At 34.4% G+C, this 16,318-nt stretch overlaps 1 protein-coding gene across 10 annotated transcripts in view; it reads left to right on the forward strand.

The window, feature by feature from the left end:
• ADAM11 (ADAM metallopeptidase domain 11) overlaps positions 1-16,318 on the forward strand; it is a 108,515-nt gene that overhangs the window by 76,398 nt on the left and 15,799 nt on the right. For all 10 annotated transcript variants that reach the window (XR_005555195.1, XR_005555196.1, XM_039331564.1 and 7 more), the window contains 7 exons: positions 1,920-1,971; positions 6,161-6,260; positions 7,666-7,737; positions 8,426-8,518; positions 9,201-9,281; positions 9,691-9,741; positions 10,047-10,110. Coding sequence is in view for 8 of the 10 variants with exons in the window: in XM_039331564.1 (XP_039187498.1) it covers positions 1,920-1,971; positions 6,161-6,260; positions 7,666-7,737; positions 8,426-8,518; positions 9,201-9,281; positions 9,691-9,741; positions 10,047-10,110 (513 nt within the window). In the remaining 2 variants the exon portion in view is untranslated. The remainder of the gene's footprint in view (positions 1-1,919; positions 1,972-6,160; positions 6,261-7,665; positions 7,738-8,425; positions 8,519-9,200; positions 9,282-9,690; positions 9,742-10,046; positions 10,111-16,318) is intronic.

A 16,318-nucleotide genomic window follows, 5' to 3' on the forward strand; every position in this document is an offset into this window, starting at 1 on the left:
AGCCAAGTGGAGAAAGTGACCTGAATAACGAGAACCTGAAAAGTGCTTAGTCCAGTGGTTCTCAACCTTTTTTACATCACAAACCCACTTTAAATATGTTTTGTGGCTACGGACCATGGCCACAGACTTCCAAGACTTAATTCAAGATTTAAATCATAACATTTCTTCAAGCCTATGATGACATCACAGCCCCCCTAGTGGACCGTAGACCATAGATTGCGAACCACTGATTGAGCCAACAATAATTATGAGGCTATGGTTTGCCTAAAAGAATTTATTTTAAAGAGATCTGGAACCCAACAGGCATTTTTATTATACTAGATTGAAGAACTATTCCATTCTCAAGCTTTGTCTCCTGTTCTGGAGAAACTTGAAAAGATAATTTTTAGGTTTCCAGTTTAGTACTCCATTATCAATGTTGGCTCTGCTCCGTTGTCTATATTGGCTCTGCATGATATTTTTCATGCATCATGAACATTTTAGTGTAAGTTGAGATTGTTTCTTTAAGGGTAACAGTCTCAGATTAGGGATTACTTTGTTCTGGTTTCCAATTTGGCAATCTCTACTTTAAAAGGTTCTGAGTGGATAAGCTGAAACTGAAATTGGGGCCTGACTCTGGGTTCATTAGGCTGTGGTTTACATTGTCAGTCCTCCAGATCTAAATTTGCTTTTCTTCCACATCCTCTTTGCCAGTGTATTGGCTGCTTCTTAAGGTCATGATCATAATAGTAGAATGGGTGAGCCAAGCCAGTTCTTTTGAGGTTAATAAGATAGGAACCTGGCTAAAGAATAAAATGTTACTGCAAAAAAAATTGCAGATGAACTTCTTGGAGATTCCTAGTTCAAGTTTTTCAACTAATTAACAGGTTATGCAAATGTGTGTGATATATGACAGATTACAAGTATTACAAATATTACATTTTTGGAGACCTCCTGAAATTGACTGAAACATTCTCTGATCTGTCTGGTATGTAACCTTCATCTGCATATTGAACCTGCCTTCCTCCCCTCCTCATTTCAGTTTAAAACTACATTGGACTAACTATTAATAGATATTATTAAGTCATTTGCAGCATTTTCTTTACTGGACATTATAAGCTATTAATAATATTAGCTGGATATTTGAAGAAGTGTTATTTGCGAAATAATACATATAGACAACAGGTTACATCCTCAAGAGGAAAATGAAGGAGAACAATGTATTAAAAATAAATGTATTAGAATACAACATTACTAAAAAAAAAAAAAAGGAGAGCACTAATATTTGTACATCCAAAAAAAAAGCCTTTGACAAGTTGGAGTGGCCTTTTTATTTGGCTTTTTTAAAAAAAAATGAATCCAAGACAAGAATTTAAAAATTGGGTGAATAACATACCAACAACAAGCTGCAAAGATTACTGCAATTTTTCCACAAGTAAAGCCATTGGGTAAGCGTGTTTACTTTCTCGTTATTTAGAACTGCTTTAAAAATTTTGGGAGACAAAACTTGGCGAGAAAAACACTTGAAATAAAAATTCATCAAGTTGAAATGCTATCTAGGTTATGTAGTACCAACCATGATGCAATCATCAGAAGAGAGTTGTCAACCTTTGTTAGGAAAGATTGCTACCAGATTTTTCTTGATATTTTTTCCAACATTAACATTTCCAAAATTAACATGGTCATCTTCTAACAACATCTAGTTCAGATTTTATAGAAAAAAATGGTTTAAGGCTTAATCTTAGAATGGGATGTTTTATTACAGACAGGGAGAAAATAAATGGTACTTGATGATTTCAGCTTTAGGAATATACAGTTCTGAGTTATAATTTGAAATAATGGATTCAGACAAAAAATGTGAACCAGCAATAGAGAATGTATATTTCCCATAATTCTTTAAAAGATATCTCTATCTTTTTTGTTGTTCCTTTTCTCTATAGGGGATTGTCGCTGTCCTGACTTATGGCTGGGTTGTATTATGGAAGATACTGGGTAAGTTGTAGAAGAAGTGAAGATCACATAAGGGCAAGGTGTTGGATTAATATTTGAAATCAGGAACCAAGGATTTATTAAAGTATCCCCCAAACTGTTTAGACCTTAACTTTACATCTTGCTGGCATCATAAAACTCACTTTGATTGATTATTGTTAAGTTCATCTATTTCCCTTTCAAGCTGGCTTCAGAAGAAAGCAGGTAGCACTTTATGCACAGGAAAAAGAAAGATACATCTGTTCAATTTTCCTTTTTTAGTAATCTGACATCTGCTACATCTGGTTATCTTGTCAGTTTTTAAATTCAGTTCTCTTATCAGCCTTCCCCCTATCCACCCCTGCTCTCTTTCTCAAAGAAAGGAAAGGAAACTTGTGTCACTAATAGACCCTCGCATGGGCCAGAAAACATCCCACTTAAGCCTCTGGCATCAACTGAAAACAAATTCAAGATGCAAATGTACAGTTATATAAATGATCTTGCATCTAACTGAGCTTAGAAAACTTTTAAAATAATTTTTACTAGATATTACAACCATGCAGATAAAAACTAATAGAAACTACAAAAAATAAAAATAAAAAATAAAGAAAGTGTAAGAGAAAAGAAAAAAATATAGAGCAGAAAAAATATAAAATATAAATATAAAAATATAAAGTAAATAAAAATGTTTTTAACAAATCATCATCTTCTTTTAACTGTAAATAACTGTAAAAAGAAACTAGGATTCCTAGTGCACAACCACTGAAATATAAGCCAGCATTGCTGCAGCTTCTAAAAAAATCCAATGCAGTCCTAGACTGCATCAACAAATCAGGATCACATGAAATGTTAGTACTGTTTTATACTGCCTTGGTAAGACCACACTTGGAATAATGCCTCCTGTTTTAGTCATCACGAGGCAAAAAGGATGAGATTCTAGAAAAAGTGCAGAGAAGAGCAACAAAGATGATTAGGGGACTGGAAGCTAAATGTACGATGAATGGTTACAGGATCTAGATTTGTCTAATTTAACGAAGAGAAGGACTATGAATGAAGCAATAGCAGTCTTCCAATATTTGAAGGATTGTCACAGAGAAGAGGAGGTCAACCTATTTTCCAAAGCACCTGAAAGCAAGACAAGAAACAATGGATGAAACTAATCAAGGGGAGCAGCAACCTAGAACTAAGGAGTAATTTCCTAACTGTGAGAGCAATTAATCAGAATGGCTTGCCTCCAGAAGTTATGGGTACTCCACCACTTTTTAAAAGAGATTGAGCAGCCATTTATCCAGAATGGTATTACTTCATCTCTTCAAAATCTCTTCAAAAAATTTTTTTCTGATTCTGTTGAATTAAAAAATTATTTCACTATGGATTGAAGGGAACTCACCCTATGAATATCATGAAACTTGGTGTTCCAAGGGTTCTTAATATTTAAAAAATAGTAAAAAAAATAGTTCCAGAAATTATTAAGAGATGAGATCCTAATCAGCAAAAGTCTATTGAGAGTTACCCAAAATACCAGTATATCTGTTTTAAATTTAATCCAAAAACACACTTTATAATACCCGTTTTCCTTCTGTATCTCATGTTTTATCTATAAAGAAATCCCATAAACCTCATTATCCAATCATAATAAGTGAAAAATCTATTAGGTTTATTTTATCTTGTTAAGGTGACAAACATATAATATTTCTTCCTCATATTTTCCCGACAGCCACGTTGTGAGGTGAGTTGGGTTGAGAGAGAATAACTTACCCAAAATCACCCAGCCAGCTCTCATGCTTTTCCTGGATGCAGGAAAAGACCACATCTTTATATTAATATTACTTAAAATACATGTTATATTAATATTGCTTAAATTACATAAAATACAAAATAAATTATTTTTTCCATATCTCTTATCTGAAAATAGAACCTTAAAACCTCTAGTTAGCAAAAGTCAATTAATGATTTTCAGACAATGCATCTATTTTAACCATGATCAATAAACCTACTTCATATTTGTTCTGTTTCTGTTTGCAGACAGACACATGCAGGCAGTTGCTATGGAGATAAGCAGTTAATAGTTGACCAGATTGCAAATCAGGGTCTATGCAAAGAGAGCTTGCCTGAATAAATCACTCTGAAGTTCAAGCAGCAATAGAGTGATCCAAAATCATTCCAAGAATCAGAGTACTGAGTCAGGTAGATAGCCAGTCCAAAAGTCAAAGGTTCAAAAATAAGTTACAGGGGAATAATTATCACAAACTAAGAATCCAAATGGTTGTTTACAACAAAAATTAAAGGGAAAGTAGATACATAAATCTATCTGCAGTTGGCTGCAATTACTCAGTTTTTGTCCTTTATCTAGTGAAAAGCCTCATTCACTGGCTTTGGTCCACTGGCCATTGCTTATGTCAAGCCTTGGGGCTTGGGGGTCATGCCTCATCATCTGACTGCTCCAACTGATGAGGAGATTCATATGATTGCTCAGCCTCTTCAGTTGAATTTTGACTTGAAGATTTCTGAGGCTAACAATCCATAGACTCAGCTGGAGCAACGTTGTCAGAGTCTGAATCTGAATCCTGGCCCATGACAATATTCCTTCCCCTTATTTTGTACAATTTTAGTTTTTAATCCCCTCAAATAATGTCCTAGAACTTGGGGGGGGGGGTTTCATTATTTTTGTCTCTTCTTAGAAAACTTTGAAACTTTATTAGATCTCTTTCTTAACAGTTTGATTTTTTTCATTTTTGCTTTCTCTTTTATCACAGAATTTACTTTCATTTGTACATTTGTATTTTATCTCCTTCCCTATCATTGTTGTAATTTGTCATTTCCAGATTTATATTTAAATCAGTTTCAATCTTATCTAGTAAAACTCGTTCCTCTTCCACAATATCATTTACAATCTGTTTATCTATAATAGTCAATATTTTTAAAGTAATTTGAGTCCATTATTCCCAAATATCTTAGGGTAAATTAATCTGATGTTAAAATATTTTGTTCCATTCTTGGTGAGTAATTTAAATATTTCTCCTTTACATGCAATCTTTAATACCTTCTGATCCCTTTAATGTTCAAAGTTCAAAGTCCCATCTTACCATGTTTATATTAGAATCTTTTTTAAAAATCAGCAGTTTGTCGTGGAAAGGATTCATATAATTAACTAGACAATCTGTGACCTGTTGGATCATTCTTTCAGATATAATCATGAGTGCAGAGGGATTGATAGATATTGGGTAGGTATAGGAGACAAGATAGAGAGATTCCTTATTGGCTTTCTCTCTGCAAACTTCCCAGGAAGAAAGTTGCAAGACCAAATCTGCTGCCACATTTCTACCATCAGCCACAGTCACATGATCCTCTTTGACTTTCTCCTTGCAAACTTCCCAGCCTTCCCCATTGACTTGTGGGAAAGTGTCAGAGAATGTTACGAATGAGTATCGTGACTGTACAGCAGTACAGTGCCAATGTGCTGAAATTGCAAGAACTTGCCAAAATTTAATTCCCGTGGGAATAATATGTCCTGGCATTTTGTATGTTAGCTTTGTAAATAGGTTGAAAAAGTTTGGCCCTGTGATGCATCATTTTGCCCAATTAAAATTCACAGACACAAGAGTTTTAGTAGTGGATACATTTAGAGTCTTATTTCACCTTTATCTGGATCTTCAATATGTTTATAACTTTCCAAAATCAACGCTCTAATCACCCTTTTCCTATCTACTCCAAAAAGGAATTTTTCTGAGTCTTTAAATTCATATTTTAAAATTCTTTGGATTGAAAGAGACCACCAAATGAATTCCATGAAACCTCTGTGCCATTCCAATAGTTCTCAATATTTAAAAAACAGTAAAAAAAATCCAGAACAGATTAAAAAATGAAACTAGTCAAACTTAAAGTCCTTAAAGGCAATATTGTGAGCCTGATGAACTCCCTTGACTTCTAATTGCATAACACACAAGTGGCCACAGAAACATTTGTTCCTGCCGTCCATACACCAGTAACAGCTATCTGGAGTATGTAAGGGCAATCTCGCAATCTCTTCTTTCTCTGGAGAGTTTTCAGTAACTCAGATCCAGTTTTCAGCTGCCAATTCAGCTGTAATGTTATCCCCCTGTTCAGGAACATCCATTTTTCATTGGAAGTCTCCATACCAAGAAAATCTTTTACCTTCTTTGACATTTCATTGGGTTTTGATCTTCTATTGGCTCTCTTCCTAACAACACAGATACTACTTGCCACGGAAATTTTCACGCTGCAGTGTTGATGAATTCAATCAGTTTCTGGCTGAAGGAGGAGGAAGCTGTCTCTTTAACAAGCCTTTGAAGGTAATATTAAAACACTTTCACTTGATCACAATTGTAAATAAGAATTACTTCCAGACAACATTTTTCATATCTTCTTTCTTTGCACTTCCTGGAACTATAGTCAAACAAAATTCTTGTTTTGTGATCAGAATATAATAAGGTAGGACCATATCTAATTATGGAACTTTAATAGGTGATACTACTTCTCAGCAGACCTCGTGGAATTATTGAAAAGATCATTTTTTTAGAAAAAAGGCAACAATCAAATGATATTGCACTTCATAATTGTTTTCTTGACAACAATATGAAAGTAATTTGCAATTTGGAGTTTTTTTCACTTTCCCATACTGCTCTTCAGTTTTGTGATTTTTGGGGGGCAGTCTCCCATTTAAGCCTCATTTATTTTTTGAAGACTTGTCATCAACATGTGTTTCATAGGCTTCAGCCAATGCATTTTATACGTCTCTGCTGTAAGTAAGCTTGAGAGACTTTCATAAAAATACAGGGTTGACTTCCTTCCCAAACATAATCAAAATGTAACTCCAGTATTTTTTATTCCATAAAGATCTTTAAATTAGGGTAATAGTACTAAATATTAGGTCAGATTCATAATGAAGGTATGAGCTCTTTCTTAATTAATCAAAGTCCCCAGAATTCAAAGTCATTTCGACACCTTTTGCTGTTCCTGTTAGATGCAAATAGTTTGTACTGTTTCCTATATTTTCAATCAGGATAGAATAATCCCGTAGATTAAGATCAAGGTTGTAGCAAAACTAAATAGGTGAAATGTTGACAGTTTTATATTCCAAAGACCAAGATCCCCAACTTTTAAAACCTCATTGGTGCAATGGCTTTGCTTGAATGGTATTGTACCTACCTTGCCCTGAATAAGCCAATAAATTAATACATCTCTTGGAAGAGAACTATCCGGCGTATATAGATATTGAAGGAGAAGCCATTTATCTTAACTTCTGCTCCACTTCAGGAAGGATATAATAATTTTAGGCGTTTATGAAGTACTATAACAAATTGGTTCCCAAAGAATATATGGCACGTTAACTCCCAAAATTCCTTCGCCTTGCTATTATGTCATAATTCTGAATAGCATTTTATCATAAACAGTATAGTGTCATTCTGAGTTCAGTTTGCTTAAATTATGGTCCCATATCAGATGTCAATTGGTAAAACAACAGAGGAATTTTTCTTAAGAAATTGATGTTTACCTTTAAAAAAAAATTACTTTCACTTTCATTGTTGATTTCTCAAATCTACCCTGTCCCAAAATGGAAACATAAAAAGAAGAAATTACAAGAGAGCTTCTTCATCTCCATTTTCAACTGCAAATGAGTAGAAGAAAATGTTATTAAATGATGTCATGGAACCTTCTAATGATTCCATTTCCTTTAACAATATCTCATTAACACAGCTCCTTGACCCTCCTGAATGTGGTAATGGATTTGTTGAAACAGGAGAAGAATGTGACTGTGGGTCCTTTGCGGTAAGCAACAACTGGGGCTAAAAAAAGGTGCCATCTGACTCAAAGTAATATTACTACTAGTAACATTATTTTGAATTCTGCCAGGCTTTGAATTCTGAATTCTGTTTTATGCATGCTGGAGAATGTCTTTTATTTTATCAGAGATTGGAGTAGTTCAGAATCAGACAGCTCTCTTATCAAAGGGCAATTTTTCTTTTTCTTCAGAATGTCATGATCCATAAAAGTTGGGATAACCCCGACATTAATGCTGGATAGATTCAACCAGCATCTTTTTGTTTTGCTTTAGTGTTGTTCAAAATCCACAAGAACAAACATCATCTGTTCATGAGATATGTGTCCCAAAAGAAAATGTCAGTAAAAACTAGCAACCAACATTAGGGAAATTATAAACAATATAGCTATTTCAACTGGTAAAAGGAAAAAAGAGCTTTTTTGAGAATTGATTAAATCTGCATAATTTGCAAAATAAAGCAACATATGTTAAGAAAACTTGCAAATTCAAGTTTTCATATTGGAAACTTCATCTTCCTGCTGTATTCAAATGGTGGTGGTGAGTTTGAAAATAAAACCAAAATCTCTAAAACAATGTTAGTTAAGATATAAAAAAATTGAAGCTGTACTTTTCTTATTTCAACTTTGATCCGAAATTCCAAGCAATATTAAATCTATTGTTTTTCTTTTCTCAAAGGAGTGTTCCAAAGGTGGAGGAAACTGCTGCAAGAAATGTACCCTTACGCACGATGCCATGTGCAGTGATGGGTTGTGTTGTCGAGAGTGCAAGGTAAACAAGTTGGAATGGGACCTTTATCCCTTGATTCTGTGTCCATCTCTCACCAGTTTTAAGCAAAGCTTCCTTTCTTGGGAGTTATACAGCAGGGCATCATCTGTGCTTGCATGTCAATGCTCCCTACATAAAGCAAATTGTAATCAGGCTAGGCCACAATTTGATACTCGGTGTCAGTGCACATATTTTGAAATGGCTCAGATGTGCAAGATTTCCTACAAAATATTTCTGAACAGCTAAAAGCATTATAGTTTACATAAATCATGGGGGTGAGGGGGTAAATTGGGTTCAATCTCCCCCTTAACCAAATCTTCGCCTGCCTAATTTCAGCAGCCTCACAATGTCACATATTCCCAACTCATGGATGGAACCCTGTGCATGTATGTCTGCGCACATTTAATATTTAAAGCACAAATTTGTGGATGGATTTGGTAAAATGCTGAGACATGCTTTCTTTTCCCTTTTGTTGCAAGGAGAAAAATTAGGATTATGAAGAGCAGCAAACCCTGCTGCTCCTTCCATGGTGCTAGGGATAATTTGGTTCTCCTCTTTTCCTGCACTGAGAGTAGAAAAAAAGATAAAGTTAGAGAAAGACTTCACATGATGTATTGTTTTGTTTTTCCCTTGCCAACTAATATTAAACTCCATTTTTATTTTTCTCCCATTTTCTACCATGAAGTATGAGCCACGGGGTGTAACTTGCCGAGAAGCTGTGAATGAATGTGATATCCCAGAAACTTGTACTGGGGACTCCAGTCAGGTAAGTTGGGGAAATTATAAGGAATGTGATTTACAAGTAGATTGGGGGGGGGGAAGCATTTTAATCTACTAGTCAAGATACCCATGTTTTGCTGGTTTCTGTGCACAACATCTGATTGCATGTAGTCTTCATTATTGAAAATTTTTTTTATCTAGAATTTAAATTTCTAAAAAAGAAATGTGGATAATATTGGCTTGAAAGCATGTTCGTTTAAAATGGGTCCCTACCTTTTCTAGTCTTCCTAACTTGATGCTCTAAATATGTATCATGTTGACTGAGGATTATGGAATGATAGCTAGTACATCTGGAGAGTAGTAAGTTAGGGAAAAAAGCCTTTTACCTGTTTTCTTGAGTTGTATTTATCTATATTTTGTCCTTTCTGATATAATTCTCTTTTTTTCCCCTGTAGTGTCCACCTAATGTACACAAACAGGATGGCTACTTTTGTGACAATGAACAGGTATAGTTGGTATGTCAGTTTCATAACTAGAATTCCTGGAATTGCAGGAAGTATGGGAGGAAAGATTAATTGCAGTTGGACCCATCTGTCAATTCCAATAAAAGAAATACCCTTGGAAAAGTCTAATTAAATCAGACTGAACAAGGAGCAAGTTTCTCAATGGTTATTTAAACAAACAAATAAGTAAAGGTTAATGCAGAGTTTTAAAGACACATCTGAATTGTCAAGTCCCAATGGGTAATAAAACATGCAAGCTGAGTGGTTCTTGCATAAGCCTCTAACAAGTCCCATTTTCGGCTCCATAGGGCCGGTGTTATGGAGGCCGTTGTAAAACCAGGGACCGCCAGTGCAATGCATTGTGGGGGCGAGGTAAGTAGCTATTTACTCTTAGAAAATAATCATCATAACTGATTTGCAAAATGTAAGTAGCCAGTACACTGCAGAAAAGATTTTTTGAATCTCTTTGCAGCCATCTAATAGTAATGCAAACCTTAATAGACGAGACTATAAAATATAGTGGCACTTCAATATTCTGGAGACAGAATTGTCCTCAGGTTAAGGAAAATTTATTTATTCTGTTATTCCTTAACTGAGGTACAGTTTGATTCTCTTCTTTTATATATAGCAGTTTGCTAAGCAGACTGCTTGAACTCTGTTCTGGAGGCTTTTTGCTAGCAGCTTTCTTTGGAGATAGTTAATTGCTTGAATGAGTGAGGGGAACAGGAGATGCCCCTATAGCCATTTCTATGCTAATTGTAATCACCCATTACTAGCAGATCACTTATCAGAAAACACCAGCATTTTTGTTTGTTTTTCCATCACTGTTTGCACAGCACAAACTATTTAATCTAGAGAAAGAGAGGTAGGTTTGGGGTGAGATGAAATCCATTGTCTTCAAAATTCATCCATCCGTAGACCTAGTTTTCAGTAACACCAGGCAATTTCATTCTGAGTAGCTATGCTTGACTTTTACTCTTTCTTGTATCCATTTTCTGATTTTTCCAGTGCCAAATGAAGAAGCCAGAGGTGTGAAGTTTGCATTATTTCAAGGGATTAGAAAATCATAGTGTGGGAAGGGCCACTTAGGCCAACTCCCTACTCGGGGCAGGTATCCAAATTAAAACATCCCTACCATATGGCTCACTTTCATACTAGCAGATGGAATGAATGAGAACTCATCACCTCTCTGGATAATTGGCTTCACTATCAAACTGTTCCTTACTTTCCCCCTCCCCTAACATTTAATCAGCATCTGGTTTTAATTCATTATTTCATGTCCTGCATTCTGAAAGAACAGAGAACAAATTTCCCCCTTCTGCTGACATACTTTTAAATATTTGAAAGGAAATATCTTATGTTCTCCCATCTTCACTTTTCAGGATTAACCATGTACAGTTCCTTCAATTTCATTTCATAAGAGTTAATTTTAGTCCCCTTTTAATCCTCTCCCTGCTTTTATGAACCTGTTTCTGTTTATCTGAAGCCTTCTTAAAGTATGGTATCCAGAATCAAACATAACATTTAAGGTGGAGTTTGGCCAATGTTGCAGAATAAAGTGGAGCTTTGATTGTTATTACTTGGAAACTATACGTTAGTAAATGCAATCTAAAACTGCATTTAATTTTTTCTTTTTGGTGGGCGGCACTAACATTATACTGCATATTCATATTTGAATTACAATCAGCTATCACTCCAGTAAATACTAATATTCAACATTCTATAGCTATGCTTCCTAACTTAAAGAAGTTTTGTTTCCTAACTTAATATGCATTAAGTCTCGTATTCTTATTTTCAGCAATTTCTTTATGCTATCAAGATTATTTTGAATTTTATTTCTGTCTTCTATGGCAGTTTCCCAGTTTTGTGCAAATTTGATCAGCATCTCCTCTTCATCCCTTGATAAATAAAAATATAGTAAGGGCCCAAGACTGGTCTTACAACATACATCTTTCTATTTTCATGAGATATCATTGATGAGCACTCTTCTATGTACTTAATTGCCATGTCATCCATACTGTGGTTTACTAGATAGTTAATTAAATGCCATGGAGTATTTTGTCAAGTACTTTTCTGAAATAAAAATAAATTAATTCTGCAGCAGTCCCCAAAACACTTACGAATTTATCCAATAAAAGTGAGATTTACTGTATCTGGCAAGAAAAATAAGTAATTATCAGACTGTTTTAAAAGTGCTCACAAAATTCATTATTTTATTGTCTGCTTTAAACTCTCCTATATTAGTGTCCAAATAACTTTTATGTAATCTTTCCCCTCCTCCTTGGAGTAAAACATGCTCTTTTCCAGCCATACGGCACTTCACCTATTCTCCAAGATCTCTCAAAGATAATGCATTGGCCAGACCCTCAGTAAATTTCTTTAATATCCTAGGATACAATTCATCTGGTCCTGGAGATTTAATGCAAAGTAACAAATAATGCCAGACTGTGCTTTCATCAGTCTCATGCCTCAGTCCTGCCTCTTCATTCTGCTCTTCACAATTTTCTGGGTCAAAATGTACCTTCTTGGTGGAGAAGATGAAGTCAGATGGGCAACTCGTCTGTTAATTCTTTTTTCTTTTTTTTTATTGAAAATTTTTAAAGTTTTACAATAAAATACTCCCCCCTCTCACCCCCCCCATCACCCTTCCCCCTCCTTCCCAGAGCTGAATACAGGGTTAAAAAAAACATACAACTTAAATGAACATCAAACAATTATACATACATCCAAGAAACAAGATTTTAAATACATTAACTCCAATATATAAAAACAAAAATTCTAACCATCATATTTTTAGATAGTATTTTAGTTTTATTATTATTAACTTTAAAACCGGAAACTTGTCCAAATTGATTTATCAACTGTAACAACTCCAATACAGAATAAGTTGGTTGAGACAAGGTAACAACCAAATCATCTGCAAAAGCTTTTAATTTATAATCATTCTTATTAATCATTATTCCCTTTATTTTAGATGATTCACAAATTTTAATCAACAAAATTTCCAACATTAAAACAAACAACAAAGGAGACAATGGACAACCCTGCCTTGTGCCCTTTCCAATTTGAAAAACCTCAGATAAACCTCCATTAATTATAATTTGTGCCGATTGTTTTTGATAAATGCCTCGAAGAGCTTGCAAAATTTTATCTCCAAAATTCATCTCTTCAACCAACCTTAACATAAATTGCCAATTTAACTGATCAAAGGCTTTCTCAGCATCTAAAAAAATCAGTCCTGCAGAAATCTGATTATTTTTATCCAAATATTCTATTAAATTAATAATTTGTCTAACATTATTTTCATATATCTCCCAGATATAAAACCTGTTTGATCAGTATGTATCACTTGATTCAATACTATCATAAGTCTATTGGCTAGAATTTTTGAAAAAATTTTATAATCTACATTCAAAAGAGATATAGGTCTGTAATTTTTAGGTAAAGTAAAATCTTGATCCTCTTTTGGAATCAGAGATATAAAAGCCCTTCACCAAGATGGGGGAGTCTCTAAGCCCAATAATATATTATTAAAAAGTTCCTTTAAGGGCTCTATCATCTCATCACTTAAAGTCTTGTAATAAATTGATGTCAATCCATCAGTGCCAGGTGCTTTACCAGCTTTTAATTGTTTAATTGCCATAATAATTTCCTGTGAAGTAATCAATCCATTGATCTCATTTCTTTGATCATCTGATAACTTGGGAAAATGAGCATCTTGTAAATATTTATCTATATCTAAACTCTGTACCTTCTTACCCATATATAATTTTGTATAAAAATCTAAAAAAGATTTTTTAATCAATTCCTTCTGAAAAACCACTTTACCATTATAATTTATTTTATCTATAATTCTCGACCTCTGTTTCTTCCTTAATTGATAAGCCAACCACCTACCTGGCTTATTTGCATTACAAAATGTATTATGTTTCATATAAAGTAAATTAGTTGCAGCCTGATCAGCCATTAACATATTAAACTGTGTTTTAAGCAAATTTATAGAAGCCTTTACATTCTTATCCAAAGGATTCAAAATTAATACTTTTTCTTTTATTTTAATCTCATCTTCCAATTCCTTACGTTTTGCATCTGTTTTTGTCTATGAAGCCTTATTCATTTGAATCAGAACCCCACGCATATAAGCCTTACTAGCATCCCAAACCATTGCCATTGAGGTTCCCTTATGCATATTTAAAATAAAATATTCCTTTAAATACTCTCTAAGTTTCTGAACATTCGCCTCTTGTCTAAATAAATTTTCATTCAACCTCCAAGATCTTCTCTCCTCTTTCTCAGCAACCAATTCCATCCATACAGGACTATGATCTGTCAATGACCTTGGAAAAATCTTTACATTTTTAACCCTAAAATATAAATCCGTTGTAATCAGAAAAAAAATCAATTCTTGAAAACGATTGATGTCTGTCAGAAAAAAAAGTGAAGTCTCTCTCTTCCATATTATGTTCCCTCCAAATATCTCTCAGTTCCAAATCATCTTTCAAATCAAAAAAGGCCTTAGGTAGTTTAGCTTGCTTGAAAGAAGTAGAAAATCCTTTCTTATCTCTATGTGTATCCAAAACTCCATTCCAATCCCCCATCAAAATAACAGATCTATAATCCAATGAAATCAATTTTTGATGTAAAAATCTATGGAACTGTTCTTGTTGTTGATTAGGAGCATACAAACCCACTATAAGCAATTTCTTGCCATACATTCCCACTTCAATCATAACATATCTCCCTTGAGGATCAGGATCTATTAATACAGCTGACAATTTTTTCTTAACATAAATGACAACACCTCCTTTTTTCCCAGGAGCAGAAGATACAAAATGAGAACCCAATCGAGCATTAATCAAATATTTTTGATCCTTTAAAATAATATGGGTTTCCTGCAAACAAACAATGTCATTATTATATTGCTTCAAATAATGAAATATTTTCTTCCTTTTCTGTGGAGAATTAAGGCCATTAACATTCCAGGTCAGGAGCTTTACCATCTCCTCTATCCATTAGCCTGGAGAAGACTGCTTGAAGATCTACCATCGAAGATTGAACCAATGAAGATCTCTTAGGTCTTGCTCCTCCCACAGGCTCAGAAGCAGATTCTTGTGTAACTTCTTTAATTTCCTTCTTCTGTTGCTCCTTTTCTTTTCTTCTATAAGCTGCTCGGGTCATTCTCTGTTCTTTCATCTCAACAGACTGCTGTAACCACTCAGCCTGTAATTTTCCAGCTTTCATTGATACAGCATCTTCAGCCAACTGCTCTCCCTCCTTCACTTCCAAAGCTTTAAACATTGAAGGTGGTGATGAGCGTGCTCCCAGGACCGAAATATAAAATATCATAGCTAAAGAAACTTTTTTTTTATTCTCAGACTTCTTCATTCACCTCAGCATATTCTGAGTTTTAGCTTTCCTAACATACTTTCTTGGGTACCAGACTACTAGAATTGTTTGCAGTTATGTGTTGAATACATCCTTTTTAGGAACATATGTTCATTTGGTGCTTCTTTTCCCATTAATTTCCCTTACAGTGGAATTCCACATAATTTAATTGAGTGTATTAAAATCCATTTTGTTCTTTTGTATCTAGTGATAACAGGAAAAGATACTGACTGCTCAGACCAGAATAAGGAGGACAGTGTCAATGGAATAGGGATTTTGTGTGTTTGTGTGCATGCGCATATGTTGTATATGCATAGTTCTGAAGTGACCAAAAGGAGCTTCACTGATTCCACACCTAATTGTGAAGTGTGTCGTTTGTATATATGGCAAAAAAAGTATTAGGATATGATGGAAAGTACAGCTTAAATACCAGAAGTGTTAAAGAAAATTGAATGTTGCCTAGAATAGGGGCTGGGGATCAAATGAAGACCATAGCACGACTACAAAGCAATAAAAAGAGTTGTCAGAGCTTATTTATATTGCAGTTACATACAAGAGGAAAAGGTCCTAAATTTTCCTTGCTGCTTAATGAATCTTATGGAAGTAATTAAAGAAAAAGTCCATAACCATACCACAGCTATAGATATAATTTTAATGGACTTAATTTGAAGTTAACAATTTGGGTCCCTCAGTTTGGCTACTAATTGAAATTGGCACTGCTATGCATTGTTGCTTTATTCTGAATTAACACAGAAATTCCCAACTGAACTGTAATCTTGGAAGATCCTAGCCTTGTTCTTTGCGTGCACCAGAGATATTCACCATTACCTTTGCTTATTTCAACTTCTGCCAACCATTTTAACTACAAACAGAAACATAGCCAAACATAGCCAAGAAGACAAATGAATCTATTTGTGTATTTACCATATTTAACATCGTGTACGTATGTTGTGCTTTATAGAAAACTAGAATTTCTACGTATTCCAGCAATAATCTAATTTAAAACACCTATGCATATACAAAGAAAGGACTGAAATATGCAGGGGAAGAATATGTGATTATTTCAGTGACGTCTACTTTGCCTTGATAAGGCTTCTTCCAGAACCCAATAACTTCCAGATGAATTGGATACCAATTCCTACCATTTGTCAGGAGAGGACAGGAACTAGTTTTGATTTACAATATTTGGAGGGTC

This window comes from Crotalus tigris, unplaced genomic scaffold (genome assembly GCF_016545835.1).
Source record: "Crotalus tigris isolate CLP2741 ecotype Arizona unplaced genomic scaffold, ASM1654583v1 scf7180000024437.13266115, whole genome shotgun sequence".
Taxonomy (NCBI): domain Eukaryota; kingdom Metazoa; phylum Chordata; class Lepidosauria; order Squamata; family Viperidae; genus Crotalus; species Crotalus tigris.